General features: G+C 43.6%; 1 protein-coding gene across 1 annotated transcript in view; it reads left to right on the forward strand.

Moving 5' to 3' along the window:
- The first annotated feature begins 12,606 nt into the window (after positions 1-12,606).
- The window catches only part of CDKL1 (cyclin dependent kinase like 1), a 63,238-nt gene continuing 50,359 nt past the window's right edge, over positions 12,607-25,485 (forward strand). Inside the window, exon 1 of the mRNA XM_082845446.1 lies at positions 12,607-12,942. Coding sequence (XP_082701572.1) covers positions 12,775-12,942 — 168 coding nt within the window. The 5' untranslated portion in view covers positions 12,607-12,774. The remainder of the gene's footprint in view (positions 12,943-25,485) is intronic.

Raw genomic sequence — 25,485 nt, forward strand, 5'->3', positions numbered from 1 at the left:
CAAGGACTGTATGTTAACTTTGTATCTAGTATGTTACGGGAAACGGTTACTCAATAACTTTCTATTTCTATGACTATTTCCCAAGAGAGAACTTCAAGATATTTCAGTAATCCACAAAATCTTAACTTTTCTGCCACTTATTCTGTAATGTTTTTACTGAGTCTCAGCTTATCACAGCCCTTCTGGTACAGGAAACAGCACCCCTATCTCCATCACTTTGCTGTCCTTTGGTGTCCTTTTCTTCCCCAAGAATCCTTTTACACTTCTTCAAGGGACCAGGGCATTCCTGCTTTCTCCTGTCTGCTCCAAATCAAAAACCTGCTCTCAAGAGCCTCCATTTATGGCAGCATGATACAACAGAGCTAGATGGTGGTTCAGTACCTCACCCTCCTTTTAGCAGAGGAGAGAGGCCCAGAGAGGGTAATCAATTGCTCAGAATTGTACAGTTAGTTATAAGGAGATGGGATTTGGACTTAGACCTCTTAATGGCCAAAAGAGTGCTCTTTCTAACATATAATGTAGCCTTGTATTAATATGTCATTTATAGCCTAAACTAGCACTCCTTTTTCAGATATTTGCCTTCTTTCAAGATCAGAACTTAAGCTAAATTAATAACGTGGAATTTTATGTTCAATAGGATATTGGTGGGGGGGTGTCATAGAGCTCTTTTGAGGTTCCTAAAATTGTATCATACAGCTGCCTACAAAACAGCCTTATGTCACACAGGAAGTAACTCACAGCTTACATTTTATTGAGAGAAACAAGGATAACATCATTGGCATCTGCAATGGGCCAGAAACTGTGTTACAAACTTTACATGTGGGATTTCATTTCATCTTTAAAACAAGTCAATGAGGTAGCTATTATCACCCTATTCATATTTATACATGTATATACTCATAAACTTTTTATAATATAAAAAGTTATATATTGAGAAATAGGGTAGAAAAGTACAGTAGGTATTTCTCATACTTTGTGACTGTCTTTGAAAACCCTTCCTACATCAGAGTAATCTCCCACATTGTGAATCTGGACTCCCCAAGGCAGAAGCCCAAACTCTCTTGCTCAGCACCTTGGCAGCTAGAGTGCAGGCTCTCCCAGGCAGGCGTACTCACACAAGTCTCAGTCAAGAAAAGAGCAGCATGAGGAAGCAGGTGCTGTGTTGACTCCATTTTTTCTGGCTTGGATGGTGACGAGGAGTCCGGTCTTCAGTGGCAGGAATGGTGGAGCGTCTTGTGTGTAGTGTCCACTCATCTACAGCACCAGTGGCAGCAGCACTGAGGTCTGGCTGAGGCAGTCCCGCACAGTGGTTTTGATATTGTTTCTGGCTGCGTAGGCTCCAGATCTGACTCTGACTCTCCCAGAGATTCTCCAAACTATTTAAAAGCCCTTAATAAATCCTTAAACTAGCTAGTTTAAGGAACTAGCGGCTTCTGTGGTTGGCAAGTAAGATCCCCGTTCCCAAATCAAAACCACAATGGGATATCACCTCAGTCCCATTAGGATGACTACTATGAAGGAAAGTGGGGAGGAAGGGAAGGGAGAGGAAGGGAGGGCAGGGAAGGAAAAAGAATGTTGGCAAGGATGTGGGAAAATAGGAACCCTGTGCACTGTTGGTAGGAATGTAAAGTGGTATCGTTGCTGTGAAAAACAGTATGGTGGTTCTTCATAATTACCATATGACCCAGCAATCCCGCTTCTGGGTATGTACCAGAAAGACTGAAAGCAAGGTCCTGAAGAGATATTTGTGCACCTATGTTCATAGTAGCGTTATTCACAGTAACTGAAATGTGAAAGCTACATAGAGTAGTCAAAATCACAGAGGAAGTAGAAGGGTGGTGGCCAGAGGCTGTGGGTGGAAAGAAGGGAAAATTATTCTTTAATGGGTACAGAGTGTCCATTTGCAAGATGAAGAGGGTTCTGAGATATATGGTGATGATGGTTGCACAACACTGAAAGCACTTAGTACCACTGAACTGTCCACTTAAAACTGGTTAAGATGGTGTGTTGTGTGAATTTTACTACAATTTTTTTTAAAAGGTTGACAGTACCAAGTGCTTGCATGGATCTGGAGCAACTGGAACTCTCACATATTTCTGATGGGAATGCCAAATGGTATGGCCATTTTGAAAAAACATATGGCAGTACCTCAGAAACTTAAACATACATTTACCATACAATCCAGCCCTTCCAATTCTCAATATTTACCCAAAAGAAATGAACACATATGCCCACAGAAAAATTTATTCACAAACAGGTGTAAGCGATGGAGGAAAGGGCAACATGAGGGATACTTGTAGTGACAGAACTGTTCTGTAGCTTGACTTTATCAATGTGATATCACCCAGTTGTGATACTGTACTATAGTTTTGCAAAATGTTATCATTGGAGGAAACTGGGAAAAAAAGTTTATGAGATCTCTACGTGAATCTAGAATTATCTCAAATTAGAAAGGTTAATTTTTAAAAAACTTTTTTAAAAATTATTTATTTATTTTTGGCTGCTTTGGGTCTTCGTTGCTGTGCGCGGGCTTTCCCTAGTTGTGGCAAGCGTGGGCTCCTCTTTGTTGCGCTGCTCAGGCTTCTCATTGCAGTGGCTTCTCTTGTTGCGGAGCACCGGCTCTAGGCGTGTGGGCTTCAGTAGTTGTGGCACACAGGCTCAGTAGTTGTGGTTCGCGCGGGCTCTGGAGCGCAGGCTCAGTAGTTGTGGCACACGGGCTTAGTTGCTCTGCGGCATGTGTGATCTTCCCAGACCAGGGCTCAAACCCGTGTCCCCTGCATTGGCAGGCGGATTTTTAACCACTGAGCCACCAGGGAAGTCCCTAGAAAGGTTAATTCTTTAAAAAAACAAACAAAAAAATCCCAGCCAATACACAAATTTTCCTGGTTTCACACAACCAAAAAAGCATATAACCCAGAGATGAACCCAGGTCTGGTTCGTCCTCCATCACATGCTGTCTCCTTTCTTAGAGATCATCCCATGGGCAGCATGATGTGGTGGGAAGAGTGTGCTCTGCCAGTGGAAAGTGCTGGCTTCCTGAGTAGAAACCCCTGGGAGTGTTTCTTAGTTCTCTGAGTGACGAAAAAGATGTTTTTCCTTGATTGATAGGTGTTAAGTGAATCTATAAATTTACATATGTTGTCAGTAAAGTATTAAATACATTTTAGTGTAAATGAAATTCCCACCTGAAAAGAAAACAGTATACAGAAATCATTAGTATCATAACAATAACAACAATTAAAGCTAACATGATTAGAGCACTCATTTATGTTCACAACTTTAAGAGGTAGCTGATTTCTAGGTTGCAAATGGAACAAATGAAGCCTAAGGAAGTTGAGTAACTTGCCTCACAGATGGTTCAGAGCAGAGCTGGATTTGATCCCAGGCAGTCTGGCTCCAGAGTTCATCCTCTTAATGGGAACCTCAGGTGAGATGATATTGTAGAAAAAGAAATATGTTGCTGGTGAAGGATTTCTTATCATTTAGCGGGAATATTGTTTAAATTCATATTTTTTACAGGGACCTACATGTGGATTCACTTTAGATGCTTCACAATAATATCTCTCTACTAATATTTGACCATGAGCCATTCTTATGAAAGCTATTTACAAGAACAGGATTTCCCCATGTGGTGGTAACTATGATCTTCATTTAATCCTTGGCATGCATGCAGCTTAAAGATGACTTTATGAAACTATTTAGATCTTTTGGATCAATGGACGCCTAAAAATTCAATGTGAAATGTATCTAGGGTGGGTGCCAAAAATATTCTTTACTTATTCTTTAAGTAAAGAATATTTTTAAAATGCAAATAATTTCTACTTCCTGCCCTCCTCCTCCATCCACCTTGTCACACACGTGAATATTTGTTTTGATACTGGGTTTTCTTTTTTTTTTTTCGCTGTACACGGGCCTCTCACTGTTGTGGCCTCTCCCGTTGCGGAGCACAGGCTCCGGACGCGCAGGCTCAGCGGCATGTGGGATCTTCCCGGACCGGGGCACGAACCCGTGTCCCCTGCATCGGCAGGAGGACTCTCAACCACTGCGCCACCAGGGAAGCCCCAAGTAAATTGTTCTTTCTTTTTTATTTTTTGCGGTATGCGGGCCTCTCACTGTTGTGGCCTCTCCCGTTGCGGAGCACAGGCTCTGGACGCACAGGCTCAGCGGCTATGGTTCACAGGCCTAGCCACCCCGCGGCATGTGGGATCTTCCCGGACCAGAGCACGAACCCGTGTCCCCTGCATCGTTAGGCGGACTCCCAACCACTGCACCACCAGGCAAGCCCTGATAACTGGGTTTTCTTAAGGCAGATTTACACTTCTTTAACCATGTAATTAGAGCTATTTAATTTAAAGCCACAGTGTGGTACAACAGGTGGAAAGAATACAACTCAGAATTGAGACAAAGGTTCTAGCCCTGTTTGTTGCCTAGGACAAATTTTTTTTTTAACATCTTTATTGGAGTATAATTGCTTTACAATGGTGTGTTAGTTTCTGCTTTATAACAAAGTGAATCAGCTATATGTATACATATATCCCCATATCCCCTCCCTCTTGCGTCTCCCTCCCACCCTCCCTATCCCACCCCTCTAGGTGGTCACAAAGCACTGAGCAGATCTCCCTGTGCTATGCGGCTGCTTCCCACTAGCTATCTAGTTTACATTTGGTAGTGTATGTATGTCCATGCTGACAAAGGATTAATCTACAAAATTTGGTTTTTTGACTTCTAAAAAGTCATTTAGATTTTTGGTAGCTGTTTCCTCAAATGCCAAATGTGCCCTCTCTCCTTCACAGAACCTAGTGAAGTGTTTTGAGAAGCAAAAAGTACAATGTGAATTCCAGCCCTCCAAGGTCTATCTCACTTCCTCCAGGGAAGACACTCACTGGGAGGGGAGGCAGGAGAGCGGGCTGTGCACGATGACACAGTGCTTGGTCTCCGGAAAGTCTCTTCTCAGCCTCCAGAGCCCAGCGTGGTATCTGACCCAGGTCAGCACCTAGCAGAAGTCTGCTTTCCAAACAGCTATTTCTGTGCCATGGCTTTAAGCTGAAGTTCACAAAGTAATTTATGTTCTTTCTTATTTATTGTCTCATAAATTCTTTTTGACATTTACCTTTTCCCTAGAATGTAATGATTCAAAAATCATACAAGCCCAGAAATGTACATAGACTGTCTACAATTAAGTGTGGTTAGCAGTCATCTGTCCAGAGTGGCAGAGATGTACACCATGAGATCTGGAGACCTGTCTCCTGAAGAAGGATCACCGTATACATTGTCTCACACACTGGCGGCCCAGGGCCAACCACATAAACCCTCCGGGGTTTCGTGTTAATCTTGCTGAGCCCTCACAGTATTTGGGTTCGTTGGCAAAAGTACCGGGCGGTTGTTTTAAAATCTGAAGATGCTAAAAAAGTATTGACGTTGTTAAAGGTAGACTCAGAAACAAAGAAAGCTTTTAGAAGAAGAGGTGCTTTAAAAGAATGGCCTATCATATATAAAATGCAATGAGTACCTAAAGGGAAAAATACACACAAAATAACTAAGGTTATGGTGATTAGGGATGAAAACACTTTATTCTGTTTTTGGTTGGGTCCACATAGAAAGTCAAGGATGATAGGCTTTTATTTAAATTGACTTTCAAGTATTTACACTGATTCACCTTTACTATCTCCAGATAAGGGAGAAAGTTATTTACACACACCCGGTTTTGTGACGTTTAAGCAGTGGCTGTTCAGGAAGAACCTGTCTGACACTTGGCTTCTCTTTAGGTTGTTCACAAGGTGTTCTTAGTTGTTGTAACTCCATTCGCCACTACAGCATGGGCTTTGGAAACAGGTGGAGTCGGATTTGAAACCTGCTGTCGGCCTGGGATAGCTGGGTGGTCTTGACTACGGGGACCAACCTCTCAGAGCCCCAGCTGCTTCTTTAGTAAGATGGGGTAGTTAATAATGCCGACCAGTTAACAAATCCAACCACATAAGATTGTTATAAAGATTAGCGATATTATAGATATTGAGCCTAAAACGTAAGTACCCCTAAAGGGTAGTTATGAACTCTTTTCTGTATGTGCCCTGGAAACAATTTCTAAATCCACTTAAAGCAGAGAAAGTAAATTCAAGTATTTCCTCAAGCGGCTGTATAGCGTCATTTTAAGATCACAGTGACTAAGCTCACTTTTCCTTACAGGAAGCATAATTGGGGGTGGCGGGGAAGCTTGAACCATTGCCCTGGTTTAAGCACTCAGATGAGGCCCCAGGATTCTGCCCAACCTCACGGAACTTTGCTTTTCAGAGTTGGGAACTGCACACAGAGGAATTTGCTGAGCCACTGTGATAAGGAAGCGTAATGACAAGACTTACCTTCCTGGCAACTTAAAAAAAGGAGGGTACTACATTGCGTGTAATATGTACTTTGGGTCAACTCCCAATGTCCTATACATTAACTCAAGAATCCTGACAACCACTTGTACTGTGTTAGGTAGTACTAACAAACGGGCTAGGAGCAAAGGGTCTGTAGTCAGACTGCCTTCATTCCTGTCCCCACTTCACAACTCGCTAGTTTTGTGTCCTTAGACACGTGACTTATCCATTCTAAAACTCACTTTCCTCATCTGAAACCCAGGATAATATTGATGCCCATCTCCTAGGGTTGTTGTAAGGCTCATACATAAAATATTCTTAGCTTAACGCCTGCCACGAAGTAAGCACTAGTTAAATAATTATTGCTGTTGTTGGTTGGCCAATAGTCACTATCTTGCACAAAATCAAACACCAGTAAGAAGGTAGAAGTGCTGGTCTTCTGACTCCAAATCCCAGGCTCTTTCTCTTACCATGTGTTACTCTACTGAATGTTTATTGCTTTCTTAAATGATTAAAATACCACAGTGCTGTTTGTGTTATCCAGGGGCACTGAAGTATTCTCTCTAATTATGCAGAGGTGCAAATCAAAGATCGCTCCAAGTAGAAAATCATAACATTGTTTCACTGTTCTTTGCGCTTGCTTGAGAAAAAGAACCCACATATCAGACCATTTCTCACCCTCCCAGGAACTCTGCTTCCTGGGAGTTACAATTCTTTGATATCAAAACCAGTTCCAGTCGTGCCAGCTGAAAGGGCTGACTGCATTTTGACAGCGTAGAGACCATAGCATTCTCTCTGTTTGGGGCCAAGTGGTGACGTCAACTGTTTGTCTCCCTTTCAAAGTTGTTCTCTCGTATTTTGCTCCAACTTCCTCCAAATACGACTGGTACAACTGCAGGTGCCACCAGCTCTCTGGCTCATTGCTTAGTTAGGCTTAAATGACGGTGCGCTTGCTCCCTGCTTCCCTACTGGGCTTGGCACAGCTCCAGGCTGCTTGGGTACTGAAGCCTGTGAAGTCCATGAAGTTGGTTTTCCAGACTAACTTTAACCTGGAATGAACTTCAGACAAGGTAGCTCTGGAGAAATTCATATTGACTTTCCTACCTCATTTACAAATAATTTTTCAAATTGTCAAAGAGAAACATTCACCGACATAGACCATACCCTGGGCCACAAAACAAACCTCAACACGTTTGAAAGAAATTAAATCACACAAAGGGATTTCTCTGAAAGCAATGGAATTAAACTAGAAATTGATAGCAGAAAGATATCTGGAAAATCTGTTTTAAAAAAGTTGGAAATTAAAACAGCACAGTTCAGAATAGCCCATGGTTCAAATAGGAAGTCATGAAGGAAATTATAAAATATTCTGAGCAGAATGAAAATGAAAGTACAACATATCAAGATGGCTGGGATGCATTTAAAGTCGTACTCAGAGGAAATTTTATGGCATTAAAGGCTTATATTAGCAAAGAAGAAAGATCTAAAATTAATGATCTCTGGGACTTCCCTGGTGGTCCAGTGGTTAAGGCACTGTGCTCCCAATTCAGGGGGCCCAGGTTCGATCCCTGGTCAGGGAACTAGACCCCACCTGCCACAACTAAGAGTCCGCATACCGCAACTAAAAGATCCTGCATGCCACAACTAAATATCTCGCATGTCGCACAAAGATCCCACACGCGGCTATGAAGATCCCGCATGCCGCAACTAAGACCTGGCACAGCCAAATAAATACTTAAAAAATAATAATAATAAAATAAAATTAATGGTTTAAGCTTTCATCTTAAAAAACTAGAAAAAGTAGCTAAAAGCAAAGCAAGGTGAAGGAAGAAAATAATAAAGAGATGAAATCAGTGAAATTGAAAAACCACAGAGGAAATCAATTAAGTCAAAAGCTGTTTCTTTTAAAAAATCAACAAAATTGGTAAGCCTTAGTCAAACTGATCAGGAAAAAGAAGGAAAAAACCCCCCAAATTACTAACATCAAAAATGACAGAGAGGAGGGCTTCCCTGGTGGCGCAGTGGTCGAGAGTCCGCCTGCCGATGCAGGGGACACGGGTTCGTGCCCCAGTCCGGGAAGATCCCACATGCCGCGGAGCGGCTGGGCCCGTGATCCATGGCCGCTGAGCCTACGCGTCCGGAGCCTGTGCTCCGCAATGGGAGAGGCTGCAACAGTGAGAGGCCTGTGTACCCCCCGCCCCCCCCCAAAAAAAAAAGAAATAGATACCCTGAATAGTCCTATATTTTATATAATAAAGAAGTAGAATTTGTAATTAAAAACATTTCAAAAATGAAAATTCCAGATGGCTCTACTGGCATATTTTACCAAACATTTAAGGAATAAATAATACCAATTTAATATAAACTTCTCCAGAAGATAAAGGAGAAGGAAACACTTGCCAACTCATTTTATGAGATCAGCATTACCTTGATACCCAAACCAGACAACGTCATGAAGATTAAACTATTAATATCTCTCAGAAACAATGTAAAAATCCTTAATAAAATATTATTAATAAACTCCAGCAGTGTATCAAAATGATAGAACACCATAACCAAACTGGTTTTATCCCAGGAATGTAAGGTTGGTTCAACATTTTAAAATCAATCACAGTAATTCACTATATCAACAGACTAAACAAGAAAAGTCATTATTTCAATAGATGCAGAAAAGTATTTGACAAAATTCTCCATCCATTCATTATTAAAAACAAAACAAAACAAAACAAAAAAAACACCTTTCAGCAAATTGCAATTAAAAAGAACTTTCTCTGGACTTCCCTGGTGGTCCAGTGGTAAAGAACCTGCCTTCCAATGCAGGGGACACGGGTTCGATCCCTGGTTGGGGAAGTAAGATCCCACATGATGCGGGGCAGCTAAGCCCACGCGCCACAACTACTGAGCTCTCACGCCTCAACAAGAGAGCCCGTGTGCCACAAACTACAGAGCCCACATGCTCAGGAGCCTGCACACCGCAACTACAGAGCCCATGCGCCCTGGAGCCTGCGTTCCACAACTAGAGAGAGAAAACCTGCACGCCACAAGTAGAGAGAAGGCTGTGTGTGCCACAACGAAGAGCCCGCGCCACAACAAAGGATCCTGCACGCCTCAGGGAAGACCCCGCATGCCACAACTAAGACCCGACGCAGTCAAAAAATAAATATTAAAAAAAGAACGTTCTCAATCTAATAAACAGCTTCTGTGTTAGTTCTATATTGCTGTGTAACAGCCCCAAAGCATAAATGTCAAACAATGATTATCTCACAGTCTCTGGAAGCTGGGAATCTAGGTATGACTTAGCTAGGTGCCTCCGAATCAAGGTCTCTTACAAAAGTGAACTTATGTTGTCAGCTGGGGCTACGAGCTCATCTGGAGACTCACTGGAGCAGGAGCAGGGGTGGTGGTGGGGAGATCCACTTCCAAGCTCACTCACAAGATTGTTGGCAGCATTCAGTTCCTCACAGAATACTGCATTGAGTGACTATGTTCTTCTTGGCTGTTGGTCGCCTCAATTCCTTGCCATAGGGCAGCTCACAACATGGCATCTGGATTCCCTCAGAGGCAGTGAGCAAGAGAGTACAAGAGAGTACTCAAGGCAGGAATCACAGTCTCTTTGTAACCTAATCTCAAAAGTGATATTCCATTACTTAAAACATATTTTATTCCTTAGAAGCAAGTCAGTAGGTCAAGCCTACACTGAATATACAAGGGGAGTATACAAGGGCATGAATACCATGAGTCAGGGATCATTAAGGGCCATCTTAGAGACTGCCTACCACAACCTCTACAAAGAAATCTAGTTAGTGCAGGATACCTAGTGGTGCAAGATTGAATGTTTTCCTCCTAAGATCAGTAATAAGGATGTCTGCTCTCACCACTTCTATTTGATATTACACTGGAGGACGGACATACCAAGTGCAATAAGGCAAGAAAAAGAAAGAAAAGGCATACCAGTTAGGAAAAACTAAAACTGTCCCTATTTGTAGATGACTGTCTACATAGAAAAGCTCAAGGAATTTACAAAAACCTTCTAGAACTTGTAAGTAAGAAAACGCAAATCAGCATATGAAAAACTGCTCAATGTTAGTCATTAGGGGAATGCAAATTAAAACCACAAGAGACCATTACCCACCTTTTAGAATGACTGAGTCAAAAGAACTGAATACCAAGTGTTGGCAAAGAGGCAGAAATTGGAACATTGCTGGCAGGAATGTAAAATGGTACAGTCACTTTGGAAAACATTTTGGCAGTCACTTACAGTAACACATACTTAACATATGACCCAGCAGTACTCCTAGGTATTGTTTTCCCAAGAGAAATGAAAACATATGTTCACACAAAAGACCATTCATGAATATTTACAGTGGCTTGGTTTATAATCACCAAAACTGGAAACAACTCAAATGTTCTTCAACTGGGAGTGGATAAACAATATCCATACAATGGAATAGTACTCAGTAATAAAAAGGAATGAACTACTGATAAATGCAACAATATGGATGAATCTCAAATATATTAATACTAAGTGAAAGAAGATTAGCCTCAAAAGGCTACATAATGTATAATTCCATTTATATGACATACTGGAAGAGGCATAACTATAGAGACAGAAAACACATCAATGGTCGCCATTTGCAAACCATTTTTGGGAGGTTCACCTCCAGCCCATCCCTGGACTCCATCTATATGCCACTCCATTTTCAAGGCAGCCACCAATCTCTCTCCTCCCAGCTCCAGCTCCTTCCTGAACCCTATCCTGATTTACATTTAGTGGCACGCTGCTTGGCACAGGATTGGTCCCCGTTTAGTAGGCAGTATGCAAATTTTCTCTCCTCAGCTATGGCTTCCAGGCAACACCCATCTCAATGCTGGGCATATGGAATGGGATAGATGATAAAGTACTGAGGCAATCTGCCCAGTGGCGAATTACCCTATTTCGTGATTTCCTCCAAGTCCGTTAATTTTCTATCATTGTGCTCCGTTCGACCTGAGCGAGTAGGAGCCAGCCGGGAGAAGGATGTAAATAAGGAACGTAAGATAGGGCAGGCTCTGTAAGCCTCCATCTCCCACATTATAAGCCCAGCTCTAGTGGAAGTCAATGGTCAAGCACCGCCCCACCCCACCCCAACTCCCAAGCTAGTGGGGGTACGTGCAGACTCTAACCAATTTCAGTCATCGTACTGTCATCATACTTCCTCTTTTCCTCTCCCCCTTTCTCTCATTCATTCATTACTGGCTGCTACAGCACTGACCAGGAGAGACACAGAAGCTGCCCTCAAGGCATTCACAGTCTCGCGGAGAATACAGGGGAGTAATCACAGTTATCACACGGTGTGGTACAGGCTGCGTGGGGTGAGGGGCTCCTAGCGCAGGCGTCTTCCCGGCAGACTCTGCCAGAGCTGCGTCTTCCACGACCTGCTGGAGTTTGCAATAGGCCTCTTCTCCCCGGCAGAGGGACGTGCAGGGACCCGGGCCCACGTCCAGAACAGCTTCTCCCGGGCTCCGAGGCAGCCCACCAGGGCCTTTCGCCGCAGCAAGGACGGCAACCGGGTCCGGGAGGGAGGCCGGGGCGCTGCGGCCCCGCCCTGGCCAGGCCGGAGCGGGGGGCGATTCCCATAGGGATCGCGGGCCGGCCGGCCGGCCGCGACCGAGCTGGGCGGGAGTCGGCGAGGCAGGAGCTAGCCGGCCCGACAGCTGCGGCGCCGTGAGTCCTGGGCGGGGAGGGAGGCTCGGGCCGGGCCGCCACGTGGCGCCGCTCGAGGCTGCGCGGCGGGGGCTGGGGCGCGGGTGGGAAGCCGGGGCGGCGCTGGCGGGTTTCCCCGCGGCCGCGCAGCAGCGGCGGGGCGGGACAGGTGGCCCCGCCCAGCGGCGGGACGGCGCGTCCCTGCTTCCCACAGAGCTCCGGGCCCGCCTCAGGAGGCGCGGGGCGCGGGGCGCGCGCCTCGCAGGGCTCTCCCCTCCGGCGGGGCCTCGCCGCCGCCGCCGCGCGCGAAGGGAAATGAAACCCGATATTAGAACCGGGGAAGCCCTTACCCTTCCCAGTCCTCCAGCCAGCTCATGTGTCTTAGATCGGATGAATTTACCATTAAAAAGATAGATTGTCTTACAACTCAGTTCGTTTTAGGATGACGGGTTACATTTTAACTTGCAGGGTATATAACAGACGATTAAACTTGAGTTATCAAAGGCAGCTGACTCCAGGCTGTCACCCTTGATCAAGTGGCCACGGCTGAGGGGCGAGGCTTTAAGGGAATGGGTCGGTTCCTAATTCTGTAACGAGTGCCGTCTTCTGTTCTAGGTCCTTGACAAAGACCCATCGCTGAGTGAAGCTCTAGTGCAGTGTGTTCATGCCAAGATTTTATAAGCGACATTTTCAAACTATGTGAAGATCCGTTTAAAAAAGATTTATTCTTCTGTGATGGAGAAGTATGAAAAAATTGGGAAAATTGGCGAAGGATCCTATGGAGTTGTTTTCAAATGCAGAAACAGGGACACGGGTCAGATTGTGGCCATCAAGAGGTTTCTGGAATCAGAAGATGACCCTGTCATAAAGAAAATCGCCCTTCGAGAAATCCACATGCTCAAGGTAATGGATTTTTTTTTAATTAATTTATTTAGGCTGTGTTGGGTCTCCATTGCTGAGTGCACGCTTTCTCTAGTTGCGGCGGAGGCTACTCTTTTTTTTTTTTTTAACATCTTTACTGGAGTATAATTGCTTTACAATTTTGAATTTGAAGTGGATCAGCTATATGCATACATATATCCCCATATCCCCTCCCTCTTGTGTATCCCTCCCACCCTCCCTATCCCACCCCTCTAGGGGCTACTCTTCGTTGAGATGCACGGGCTTCTCCTTGCAGTGGCTTCTCTTGTTGTGGGGTACCGGCTCTAGGCACTCAGGCTTCAGTAGTTGTGGCTCGCGGGCTCTAGAGCACAGGCTCAGTAGCTGTGGCGCTCGGGCTTAGTTGCTCTGCTGCATGTGGGATCTTCCCAGACCAGGGATCGAACCCCTGTCCCCTGCATTGGCAGGCAGATTCTTAACCACTGAGCCACCGGGGAAGTCCTGGTAATGGATTCTTTAAAGTGAAGTTTCATGGACTAACAAAATTAAAGTGAGTCGTGTTATGTGAAATAAATGCCTTGAGATGTGGCCACATCTCCTTCCTTCACGGACTTCTGTCCTCAGTGACACAAATGGGACATCTGTGCGCGAGTCACCAATTATATAATGAATTATAAAGTGGAGACGTTAAGTGCAGGGAACGATGGTATTCACTTTCAGACTTGCTGTGGAATATTTTATTTTTCTTCCCAGTGGCTTCTTTCCCATGTCACCTGTAGATCTGGTTCATGAAAAGCCATCAACTTTTATAGTACAGGAACTTTCCATGATTTTTAAACTTCTAGACTAGCTTCTGTTGATGTTCTGAGTCCATGAAGAGAATTAATCATTCACCTGTTTTCAAACAGCTAGAAAGCTGACAGGTTTTCATCATGCCTCACATTTACCTACGGCTGACCTTTATAACGTCTTGTCTCTAGAAGAAGGATTTTTCTCAAAAAAAGTGAAATGATTGCTTTAAAAATGTTCATCAGTTAACTCTTGGAGACCATGACATGGGGGGGGAGGGGAGTTGTTTCTTATAAGCTGAAAGTATTTTTTTCCTGGAATGGAAATGAAGAAGGAAAGTATCTTTCCTTCTTTTCTGAATTTCTGTGAAGATGAAACCCAAATCCTACCCTACGTAGAATGCGTCCTGTAATGAATGCAGTGTGGGTTAACTTTCAACAGATTAACTTTCTCCATAGGGGTTGGTTTTAAACAGTTAGGGCCTCTGTGTTCTGACAAGTACAACTAACTATCCAACAAGGAAAGAGCAACCTCGTGCGAGCTCAATGGAACATCCAGGGGATTTTCTCCCATCTTTGCTTCTCCATTTTCTCCAGGCCTCTCTAAAAGTCTTCTTCTCCCCATGAATTGCGTGTGTGGGGTTATCTCTGGATAAGGACCCCAAATGGGAAGTGGAGGGCTCTGGATAAATTAAAACGGGTGGGGACGACTTTCTTTATTTGGGTCTAGGACATTCTTTACCAACTGGATGTTGTCAGTTCTGAGAAGACACTTCCAAAGCCCCTGTGAAGTACTCTCCTAGGAAAGAGCGAGACAAGCAGTGTTTGCCCATCCCACCGCCTGGTTGCCCTGCCCTCCCCACTCTCTACACAGGGAGAGAGAGGGTCTCACTGTTTCTCTGGCGCCCATGGATGTTTTTCACTTTCTCAGGCTTTCCCTAGCGGAGAAGGTGATAATTGTATTTCAAAGGGCCCATTTACTCCAAAGAAAAGCCAGTCTGTTTCTAGTGGAGAGATACTCTTTTTCTGATTCTGAAGGTCACCTGCAAGCGCCTCTCTGAAACCTCTCACTATTCTTTAGCAATACGGTGTTTACGAGTTTAGTCCCTGAATGACTTCAGTTCCCCCAGGATGGGGACCTTGCCTCTAGATCTCTGTATCAACCACTTGGCATGTAATACCAATAAATGTTATTGTTGGATTGAAAAAAAGATGTTAACAAAATAAACTCTTAGGAAGGGTAGATGTTGCCAATAAATTAGGAAGTCAGATGTGTTCTCATGAGTAACTGAATATTGATGTCCTCTGAAGGATACAGTTGAGTGCACAGGAGCCTGAGTACAAAGCACACAGCACTCCATTCTCCAAAATCAAGTGCACAGCTGAGATGCCCCTGATGTGTATCAGGTGATGGGACTAGATTATCAGTAGAGCCTGTCCCGTCAAGCCCTAACTTTTCAGAATTCTGTGATATTCCAAACACATAATGGGTGCTTAAATATTTGCTGGATAAATGAATTGAGGCTTTGTTAAATGAAGTCATACTTTCTCCATTTACTTATTCAGTAAATATTTATGGAGCTCCATTGTACCTAAAACAATGTTTACGTGAAGTTGTACATCCTGTCTTTCAGATGCTTAACCGGTGGAAGATGAATTTCCCCTCAGCTCTTACACCCAATAGACTGGGTTCCTAATGGGCAGGGCCTGTGTCATTCACCTTGTCTCCCCATGCCTGTCATGAACCCTCTAAATAAAGTGTTTGGAGGCTTGCTTGAACTAGACTTTGAAATGTTTAGGGAGACATGGAATAAGAGATAAGGCATTCAGGGCAGACAGTCTCTCCTAGGGAAAAAAGAGGTGCATAAGTGGAAAACAGTATATTGAAGGAACACAGGTAATAACCCCAAAGTCTTAGCCAAGATGCCTGCTGGGCTAATAGGCCTGGGAGAAAAGAGAAGGAAAGGAAGCCAGCGTGCATTAGGAGGGGGTGTGAGGAATTTCTTGGAAAACAGGTCTGGCCCTCGGATAAGTGATGATTAGCACATAGCTTCACCTTGGTCCCAGGTGGCCTTTGGGGTTTGGAGCCTGCCTTGGGGACATGTTGTTGTCTCTGAGAACAGGAAACTGCTGAGGTCTAGGCTAGTGTTTTAGGGCCCCATCTGAGCTGCATTCAAGGCAGAGCTCTAGGGCCCACGGAAGGGGAATACTAAACCGGAACCAAGCACAGTTCCATGGGCCCAGGTTCACGGGCTCAGGGGCTCAGTGAGTGTGAGTTCCTAGGAATTTCCTTGCACACCCCTCCCAGAACTGGGGCTGTTAATGACCCCTGCTAAGGTCAAGAACTAGGAAGACTGAGGCTGAAGGTACCTCAGTGACCTTAGCAGGTGAGAACAAGCAAGGGCTGAGGCCCAGACTGCTCTTATGATAAGGAAAGCAAGAAAGGTAGATTAAGACCAGATGTAGAAGGCTTTGAATGCCAGGCTGAGGAGTCTGGCTTTCATGTGAAAAGAGGGAAGCCAGCCAAGATTTTTTATTAGAAAGTTATCATTTGCAGACTTTTGAATTTCATGGATCAATAAAATTTCCAAAAAAAAATTTTTTTGTTTACAGATTGGTCGGCATTTTAAGAGGCTGGGTTATCACCATCACTTCATAAATGAAAGGACGTTTTAATATTTTAGAAAAACTAGGAAAGACCCAATTTTAAGAAAAAAGCAGTCTTCCTGAGAGAGTAGTTGACAACTAAAACAACATCTCTCTCTATATACATTTCTCAGGTGTGTGAGAGTGTATGAGTGTAGGGGTGTGTGTGTGTGTGTGTGTGTGTGTGTGTGTGAGAGAGAGAGAGAGAGAGAGAGAGAGAGATCATTGCCCTTATTTTTCTCATTTCACTATCCATTGATGAAAATGAAGACATCAGCTGTTCTGTGCAGCCTAAATTTCATGAAAGTTAGTACTATGTCTGCGAACAAAGAGACTCCCCAGATCAGATGATGTCCTACTTATAGGATCTATCTGATACAACGAAATACTAATACCACAAAAGAACTGAATGGTCCCTTGGATTTTTTTTTTTTTTTTTTTTTTTTGGCTGCGTTGGGTCTTCGTTGCTGCACATGGGCTTTCTCTAGTTACAGCAAGCAGGGGCTACTCTTCGTCATGGTGCACGGGCTTCTCATTGCGGTGGCTTCTCTTGTTGCAGAGTGCGGGCTCTAGGCGAGCAGACTTCAGTAGTTGCAACATGAGGGCTCCGTAGTTGCAGAACGCAGGCCCTAGAGTGCATGGGCTTCAGTAGCTGTGGCACGTGGACTCAGTAGTTGTGGCACATGGGCTTAGTTGCTCCGCGGCATGTGGGATCTTCCTGGACCAGGGATCGAACCTGTGTCCCCTGCATTGACAGGTGGATTCTTAACCACTGTGCCACCAGGGAAGTCTATTAAGTTATAATAGAATTTGGCATGTATCTGTCCTCAGAGAATTGCTTGTATGTTTTTTAAACCATTTATTTAATGATTTAAAGCAACTCCCAATAGTTGCTGTCAGACTCTTTTAAAAATTACAGTTGTTTCCATTAAGCAGATAAGATCATGGGAGTGAATTGTCCAGCAGTCAACTGCATAATTATTAAGGCACCACATCTACAGTGTTTCTCGTTCTTGATGTGAAAGCATATATGAAGATGTAACTATACATTGGTAAATGAGTTTAAAGATAATAATTATTATCAAGAAACCTATTTTGCTAATATTTTTAGAAAACATTTTTTCTGAAAAATTGAAACACTTTTCAAATAACATTACTTCATGCCATTTGGGGGAAAAAGTGTGACACATTTTTATGAGATAAATTCAGTATTTGTGCTAATAAACTGCTCCCTAAACTAAATGTAATTCGCTCTTCACCAAGAGGTCCTACTATAGTCAACCCTTTAATGTTTTCATTTGAATCTTATTTTTTCCAGGCTTTAGAAAAATAAACAATTGCTCCAGTTAAAGCTAGTCAGCTTGTACTCTACTTTAAGAACATTAAGTACCGTTCTAGTGACAGTAATAAAATTATACTGCCATACCTGAGCTCAAAGCAACTATCCTACCCTTTCTCAAGCTCACTTTCCATTGTGGAAAAAAAAGAAAGAAGTCAATATTTTCAGTCAGTGTTTCTGATGAGACACCTGTGTGTAAGATAGTTGACATGTGTTCATTTGGCAAGTTTTTACAGAACTCCTGCCATGTACCGGGCACTGTTCTAGGCTCCTGTCCTCACAAATAAGGAGAGACTAACAGTAAACAAATGATTATATGTCAAGTGGTGAAAATGAAGCAGGATAAGGGGGTAGAGGTGATGGAGGGGCTAGCTTTTTTATATAGAGTGGTTAGGAAGAGCCTTCCTGATGAATGACATTTGAAGACATTCCAGCAGAAATGTGAAGGAGTGACTCTTGCCGCTATTTAGGGGGAAAGCATTCCAAGCAAGGGGAAGAGTAAGACAGAGGCCCCAAGGCAAGATCAAGTGAGGTGTTCTAGGTGTGTTCTAGTGTGTTCTAGGAGGAGCAAAGAGATGAGTGTGTCTGGAGCAGGGGAAGTGAGAAAGAGAGCCATAAGAGATGAAGTTAGAGAGATGAGGGGGTTAGATATGAGGGCCCTGTGGGCCATGGTAGGGACTGTGGATTTTACTTTGAATGAGATGGGAGCCAGCAGAGGGTTTTGAGCAGAGGGGTGCCCTGGCATGACTTATACCCTAGAAGCGTTCCTCTAGCTGCTGGTTACTCCAGCTCCATGAGCAGGAAGGTCTTTTAGAAGACTGCTGATGTGATCCAGGTGTGAGGTGATGGGGTTTGGGTCAGAGGGGCAGCAGTGGAGGTGGTCAAATTCAAGATTTATTCTGGGAGAAGAGCGCATAGGAATCCGATGGTTGGATGAGGAATCACGAATGACTCCAAAGTTCTTCAATTGAGTACCTGGAAGAATGAAGAGATCATTCACTGTGATAGGGAGACCCAGGTGCAAATCTGGGGGAAAGGAAGTCAAAAGTTCTGTTTTGGATATGTTATATTTGAGGTGTAAACCCACTGTAAAGTGGGCAATTAAATGCACAAGTCTGGCATTCAGGGAAAAGTCCGGGTTGGAGTTACCACCATGGGGAATGGAGAGACAAGTACCAAAGATTGAGCCCTGGAGCTCCAGCATCTGGAGGTCAGGAAGCTGAGGAACCAGCAAAAGAGGTAAGAAGGGGTGATCTTCAAGGCAGGAAAATCCCGAGAGCAATGTTCTTAAAAGCTGAGAGAAGGGAATTCCCTGATGGTTCAGTGGTTAGGACTCCGCACTTCCACTGCAGGGGGCCCAGGTTCGATCCCTGGTCTGGGAACTAAGATCCCGTGAGCCATGTGGTGTGGCAAAAAAAAAAAAAAAAAAAAAGCTGAGGGAAGAAAATGTTTCGAGAATGAGGGGGTTGCTCAATGGTGTCAAAGGTCACCTTTAGTACAGGCTTAGAATTAGCCATTGGCTTTGAAAATATGAGGGTCATTGGAGACCTTAATGAGAGCTATTTGGGTAGAGTGGTAGGGATGAAAGCTTCATCAGAGAGGGTTCAAGAGAGGATGAGAAGAGCAAAGTGAAGACAGTGATAAAGGCAACTCTTCTGAGGAATTTTATTATAAAAGGAAGCCAAGAAATGGGACAGTGTGTGCTTGGAAGGATGTGGCGTCAAGAGAGAGTTTTTAAGTTGTTTTTAATATGGAGAAATATGTATATTTGTATGCTAATGGAGGGAGAGAATTCCTGGAGCCATGACCTTGAGTTACCAACCTAGACTATGACCCAAAATAACTATTATAGCATACTAAAAGACCAGTTCATGGACCAGTTAGGAAATTAGGCCACCTCTTCTTTATTTGGAATGTTGCTAGGTTCCTTCCACACACTCTTCTTAGTCTTTACGTAACAGGACCCACAGCTGTCTTAAAGCTATTGGCCTAGAACTTCTTCTAGCGGGGTGTATGACATCTGATTTGTGTTGTGAGCCATGAACCCTTCAGGAGAGGGTTCAACCCTTTTCCATAACTAGGGTTCAAGCATATAAAGATACATTTTCCTAATTAATTAATTAATTTGGGCTGTACTGGGTCTTTGTTGCGGCGCTTGGGCTTCTCTAGTTGCGGCGTGCAGGCTCTGGAGCAGGGGTCCCCAACCCCTAGGAACAGGGCTGCACAGCAGGCGATGAGCAGTGGGCGAGCGAGCAAAGCTTCATCTGCCGCTCCCCCATCGCCAGCATTACCACCAGAAACACCCCACACCCCACTCCCGGTTCGTGGAAAAATCGTCTTCCACGAGACCAGTCCCTCGTGCCAAAAAGGTTGGGGACCGCTGCTTTAGAGCGCGGGCTCAGTAGTTGCGGCATGCGTGCTTAGTTGCGGTATGTGGGATCTTAGTTCCTGGACCAGGGATGGAACCTGGGCCCCCTGCATTGGGAGCATGGACTCTTAACCACAGGACCACCAAGGAAGTCCCAGGCATATAAAGATATTTTGGATAGGAGGCGCCATGGTCATGACAGAAGCCAGGTTACAGAGAGAGAGAGAGAGAGAGAGACAGTCGCTGAAAGGAAATCATCTTAAATCAAGAAGTCTGGCATCACAGGCCTGTGGCGAGAAGTGGGTACTGCTTCTGCATAAAGCAGGTGGCTGTAATTGAACCCAGCCCCCTGGGGAATATCTGTGTGTCCAGCAAGAAAAGAACTGTGTGGTTCAAAACAAACACAAGCCAACCAACCCAGAATCATTGTATTTCTAAGGTCCCAAGCCTCTATGCTACTGAACCTTCTCTCTGTGGGATGCAAATGGTAGAACTATTGGAAGAGGAATCAAAGAATTCCAGCCAGCAGCTATGAGGTTCCCTGGGCAGATGTTGGGCAGCGAGGCAGACGGTACAGGGGCCTTAGAGTAGATCAGACCAACATCAGTCAAAGTTTGACTATCCTCCTTCCATAAGATGAGAAAAGCAAGAGCAACAACAAGGAGACGGAATCATATTGCCATTTGGTGACTCAGTGGTCTTGGGTGAAATGCCAAGGATTGTTACCTAGGATGCACTAACTACGCTTACAAACCTTGGGAAGTATGTCTTGTTATCCCGTTTTACTAATGGATGTAGGATGGTCGATGACTTGTCATGGCCTCCTGGTTAGTGACCTGGATACCGACACAGTTCTGTCTGTCCCCATGTCCATGCCTTGCTGCTCCCACACCTCAGAACCATCGTGGTACACCAAACGCTATACTCTTTCTTAAGTCTCCCAGAGACTGGTCCTCAGGGCTTATCCCGCCCTTGCCTCCAGCGGGCCTTAGTGCTGAGACTCATGGCTTTTGTGGAAGCCTGGGGTTCTTACTGGAATATCAGTTTTTTCCAATTCTTATTCCTTAACTCTATAGATTATTTTAGCAGGCACAAAGTTATGCTTTGCTACCAACAAAGGTGGAGATAAGCATGGGGGAAAAGGTCCATTTAAAACTTTACTATAAACATTACAATAAAGTTCATTCATTCTTCATGAGAGCAGTGTCACCCCCAAGAAGATGAAAATTGGTTCTTAGGAGTTGGGTCCTAACATTTTTATTGTATAAAGAACAGATATACATATAGTACATATACATATATACAGTATATTTTTGGAATTAAAATTTCATTGAGAGATGATTAGGAAAAATGTGTAAAAAGACTCTTTTGAGTGACAAATATGAAAAAGAAAAAGGTCCATGGGGTATGGGAGGATGAGAATGTTGAGTGTGTACTGTGTGCCAGAAACATGCTCTCATTTGACTGTAATTAAACATGAATAGTAGTAACCTGCTGAATGTTCAGCGCAGTCCCTGTTTTCCTACTGTCTCCTCACTTTCAGTAACTTCCAGCGAGGGCTTCCCTGGTGGCGCAGTGGTTGAGAGTCCACCTGCCGATGCAGGGTACACGGGTTCGTGCCCCGGTCCGGGAAGATCCCACATGCCGCGGAGCGGCTGGGCCCGTGAGCCATGGCCGCTGGGCCTGCGCGTCCGGAGCCTGTGCTCCGCAACGGGAGAGGCCATGACAGTGAGAGGCCTGCGTACAGAAAAAAAAAAAAAAAAAAAAAAAAATTCCAGCGAGGCTGTGGGCTGTGTGACTGCTCGGGGACAGGAGCCACAGTTAGGAACTGCAGTTTCTGATCCGGCTCAAAGCTGTTGGGTGACCTTGGGCAAAAGCTCCAGTGCCCGCTGGAACCTGGCCCACCTTATTGCCATGATTTATGTCTCTGTTTGGCATTGCTTTGCTGACGTTGCTGAGGGTAGCAGGGTGCTTTGGGGACAAACACCGAACAGCAGTCAAGCAGCCTTAAGGATGCCAGGGCAGGAAAGTAGAGGGTCCAAAAGAGCAGTAGCAAAGGAGAGAGGAGAGAGGAGGAGACAGGCAGAGCAGTAGAGAAAGGAGAAAGAAAGGCACAGGTGGGAAGGCAGAAAGGTGGGGTTCCAAGGGGAGGAGGTGGAGGTGAAGCACTTCACGTGGTCTCCCCCGTTTCAAAATATCGGACCAGAAACACTGCTGGGCATATTACCATCCTGGTGACGGTAATGTGCCGCGGGAAGCAGGACTGTCAAGGTTCCCTGTTTTTCAAAGCATTTATGTAGTGCTTAATACCACGTGCTCTTGTGTCAAGGCCCCATTCCATGGAATGCTAGCAGAGTACCATGTAAATGCTCCCTAGCATTAGAATCTAAGCAGAGTTTTCATAATTTCTGGAGGCTTCGTCTCCCCTAGTATTAGTTGAAGGAATATTTCCCCCGTATTAGTTGAATAGCATTTCCCAACTCAGTAGAAGTCTCCAGGGGAAATCCTGTGACATCTTTAACAATTTAATCTTGCTGTGCCATTTCTAGGTCCCTTTTCTTCGTATTGCTTAATTGGCTTATTGAAACATAATAGATTAGTAACATATTTCTGTAACTTGTTTTAGCCATGTTCAGCATTCTCTGTTATGGTTTATGTGGGATTACAAACTCAAAAGTCTGTGGGGAATCACAATGGTAACATAAATGAGTAGAGTGGGCTGAATGCAAGACAAGATGGAGCAGTGGAGACTAGGGCAAACTGGAGACTGTCTTGTGGGAAGTGGGTGGCCACTGCCCAGCCAGCTCACAGGCTGCAAGGGGGCTAGACTTTCAGAGTCTTTTTTTTTAAAGCCAGAGATCAAAATTTTGTGTAAGATCTCCTGGGTTTTCCCCCATAACTCGTTTTGAAAAAAAATTCAATATATATGCACACAAGAGGAAAGAATAATACAATGAATACCTACATATCTTTAACTAGATTCAGTAATCTAGTTAATTCTACTGTTAGAATTCTGCTTCATTTCTTTTCTATCTCTGTCTCTGTCACACACACACACACACACACACACTTTTTTGGCTGACACACACACATTTTTCCTAAGTATGCAGCATGAATCTCCTAGAATGAAGAAATTTTTCTATGTCCCACAATGTGATTTCCACACTCAAGAAATGTATCATTGACTCAATACTATTATTTAATATACAGTCTGTGCTCAAATTTCTCATATTGTCTCAATAATATATTATTATTATATATATTATAATGTATATGTGTGTATATATGTATATATACATATGTATGTATGTATGTGTATATTTTAATCCAGGATCTAATCAGTGAGCATACATTGCATTTAATTGCCATGTTTCTATCGTCTTCTTCAATCTAAAACAGTATTCTAACTTCTTTTTAAATTGAAGTACTGTTGATTTAGAATGTTGTGTTAATTACTGCTGTACAGCACAGTGATTCCATTATACATATATATACATTTTTAAAATATTCTTTTCCATTATGGTTTATCATAGGGTACTGAATATAGTTCTCTGTGCTGTACAGTAGGACCATTCATCTGTCGATGGACATTTAGGTTGTTTCCATGTCTTGGCTGTTGTGAATAGTGCTGCTATGAACATAGGGGTCCATGTATCTTTTTGAATTATAGTTTTGTCTGGGTATATGCCCAGAAGTGGGATTGCTGGATCATATGGTAATTCTATTTTTAGTTTTCTGAGGAACCTCCATACTGTTTGCCACGGTGGCTGCACCAGTTACATCCCACCAACAGTGTAAGAGGGTTCCCTTTTCTCCACACCCTCTCCAGCATTTATTATTTGTAGACTTTTTAATGATGGCCATTCTGACTGGTATGAAGTGGTACCTCATTGTAGTTTTGATTTGCATTTCTCTAATAATTAGCGGTGTTGAGCATCTTTTCATGTGCCTGTTGGCCATTTGTATGTCTTCTTTGGAGAAATGTCTGTTTAGGTCTTATGCCCATTTTTCAATTGGGTTGTTTGTTTTTTTGTTGTTGAGTTGTATGAGCTGTTTATATATTTTGGAAATAAACCCTTGTCGGTCACATTGTTTGCAAACATTCTCCCATTCTGTCAGTTGTCTTTTCTTTTTGTTTATGGTTTCCTTTGCTATGCAAAAGTTTATAAGTTTGATTAAGTCCCATTTGTTTATTTTTGTTTTTATTTCTATTGCCTTGGGAGACTGACCTAAGAAAATGTTGGTACGATTTATGTCAAAGAATGTTTTGCCTATGTTCTCTTCTAGGAGTTTTATGATGTCATGTCTTATGTTTAAGCCTTTAAAACCATTTTGAGTTTATTTTTGTGTATGGTGAGAGGGTGTGTTCTAACTTCATTGATTTACATGTGGCTGTCCAACAGTTCTCTAACTTTTAAATTCTTTTTTCCGTCTTTCATGGTATTGACATTTTTGAAGAGTCCAGGTCAACTGCTTTGCAGAATGTGCCTCAACGTAAGTCTCACTGTTTCCACATGATTTGATACAGGGTAAATGTTTTCAGCAAGGATACACATGGATGAGGCTGTGTCCATCACACTAGTTCTCTTTGGGAAGCACATGTTATCATTTTGTCCTGTAATTGGTGCTCTCAGTTTTAATCTCTTGGTTAAGATGGGTCTGTCATATTCCACAATTGTAAAGAAACATTTTCCCCTTTATAATTAATAAGCAATCTGTGGGGTGATACTTGGAAACAGTGTGACTGCCTTGCTCCCCAACAACTGTCGCCCAATGATCCTTGCCTGAATCAATTATACTAAGAGTTATTGTAAAATGGTGATTTCAACAATTCTTTCTACATTCATTAGTTATAATTTTTCTGTAAAAAGAGCTTTTTCACCCACGCCCTTGCCCCCAGTACACACAGATTTTAGTGTCACTGTGAATTATGGATTTTTAAAAAATTCACCGTGTTACAGGTCATCACTGTCATTCTTTCTGATGCTCAAATTGTCACACATTTGTCCATTTGAGGCTCCTGGGACCCAGCTCCTTGGGCTGACAGGTGCCTGTCATTCCTTGTGTACTTCTTTACTGTGGGGCACAACGAAATGCTCCAGGCTCATCCTGCCCCAGCTCTAGAATCAGCCGTTTCTCCAAGGAGCCCTGGTTCCTTTTAGTGAGAATGCAACATGATTTTAAAATGTTGACAAGAAATCTAAAAAAAAATTTTTAACACCTTTCAGCCCAAACAAAACACATCAGCAGACAATGTTTGACCTGCAGGCTCAGTGTGGGACCTTTCGATTATACAGCTTTTATTGTATGCAGATGTTCTCACTAGAGACTGGCAGATCTGACCCCTCCAGGTTCATTACTAATGTATGTAGGTGTTGGGAGTTTATGGAAACTGGTTGTCAATTGGAGGACAAAGGAAGCATTCC

This window comes from Leucopleurus acutus (assembly GCF_964270905.1).
Source record: "Leucopleurus acutus genome assembly, chromosome: 1".
Lineage (NCBI taxonomy): Eukaryota > Metazoa > Chordata > Mammalia > Artiodactyla > Delphinidae > Leucopleurus > Leucopleurus acutus.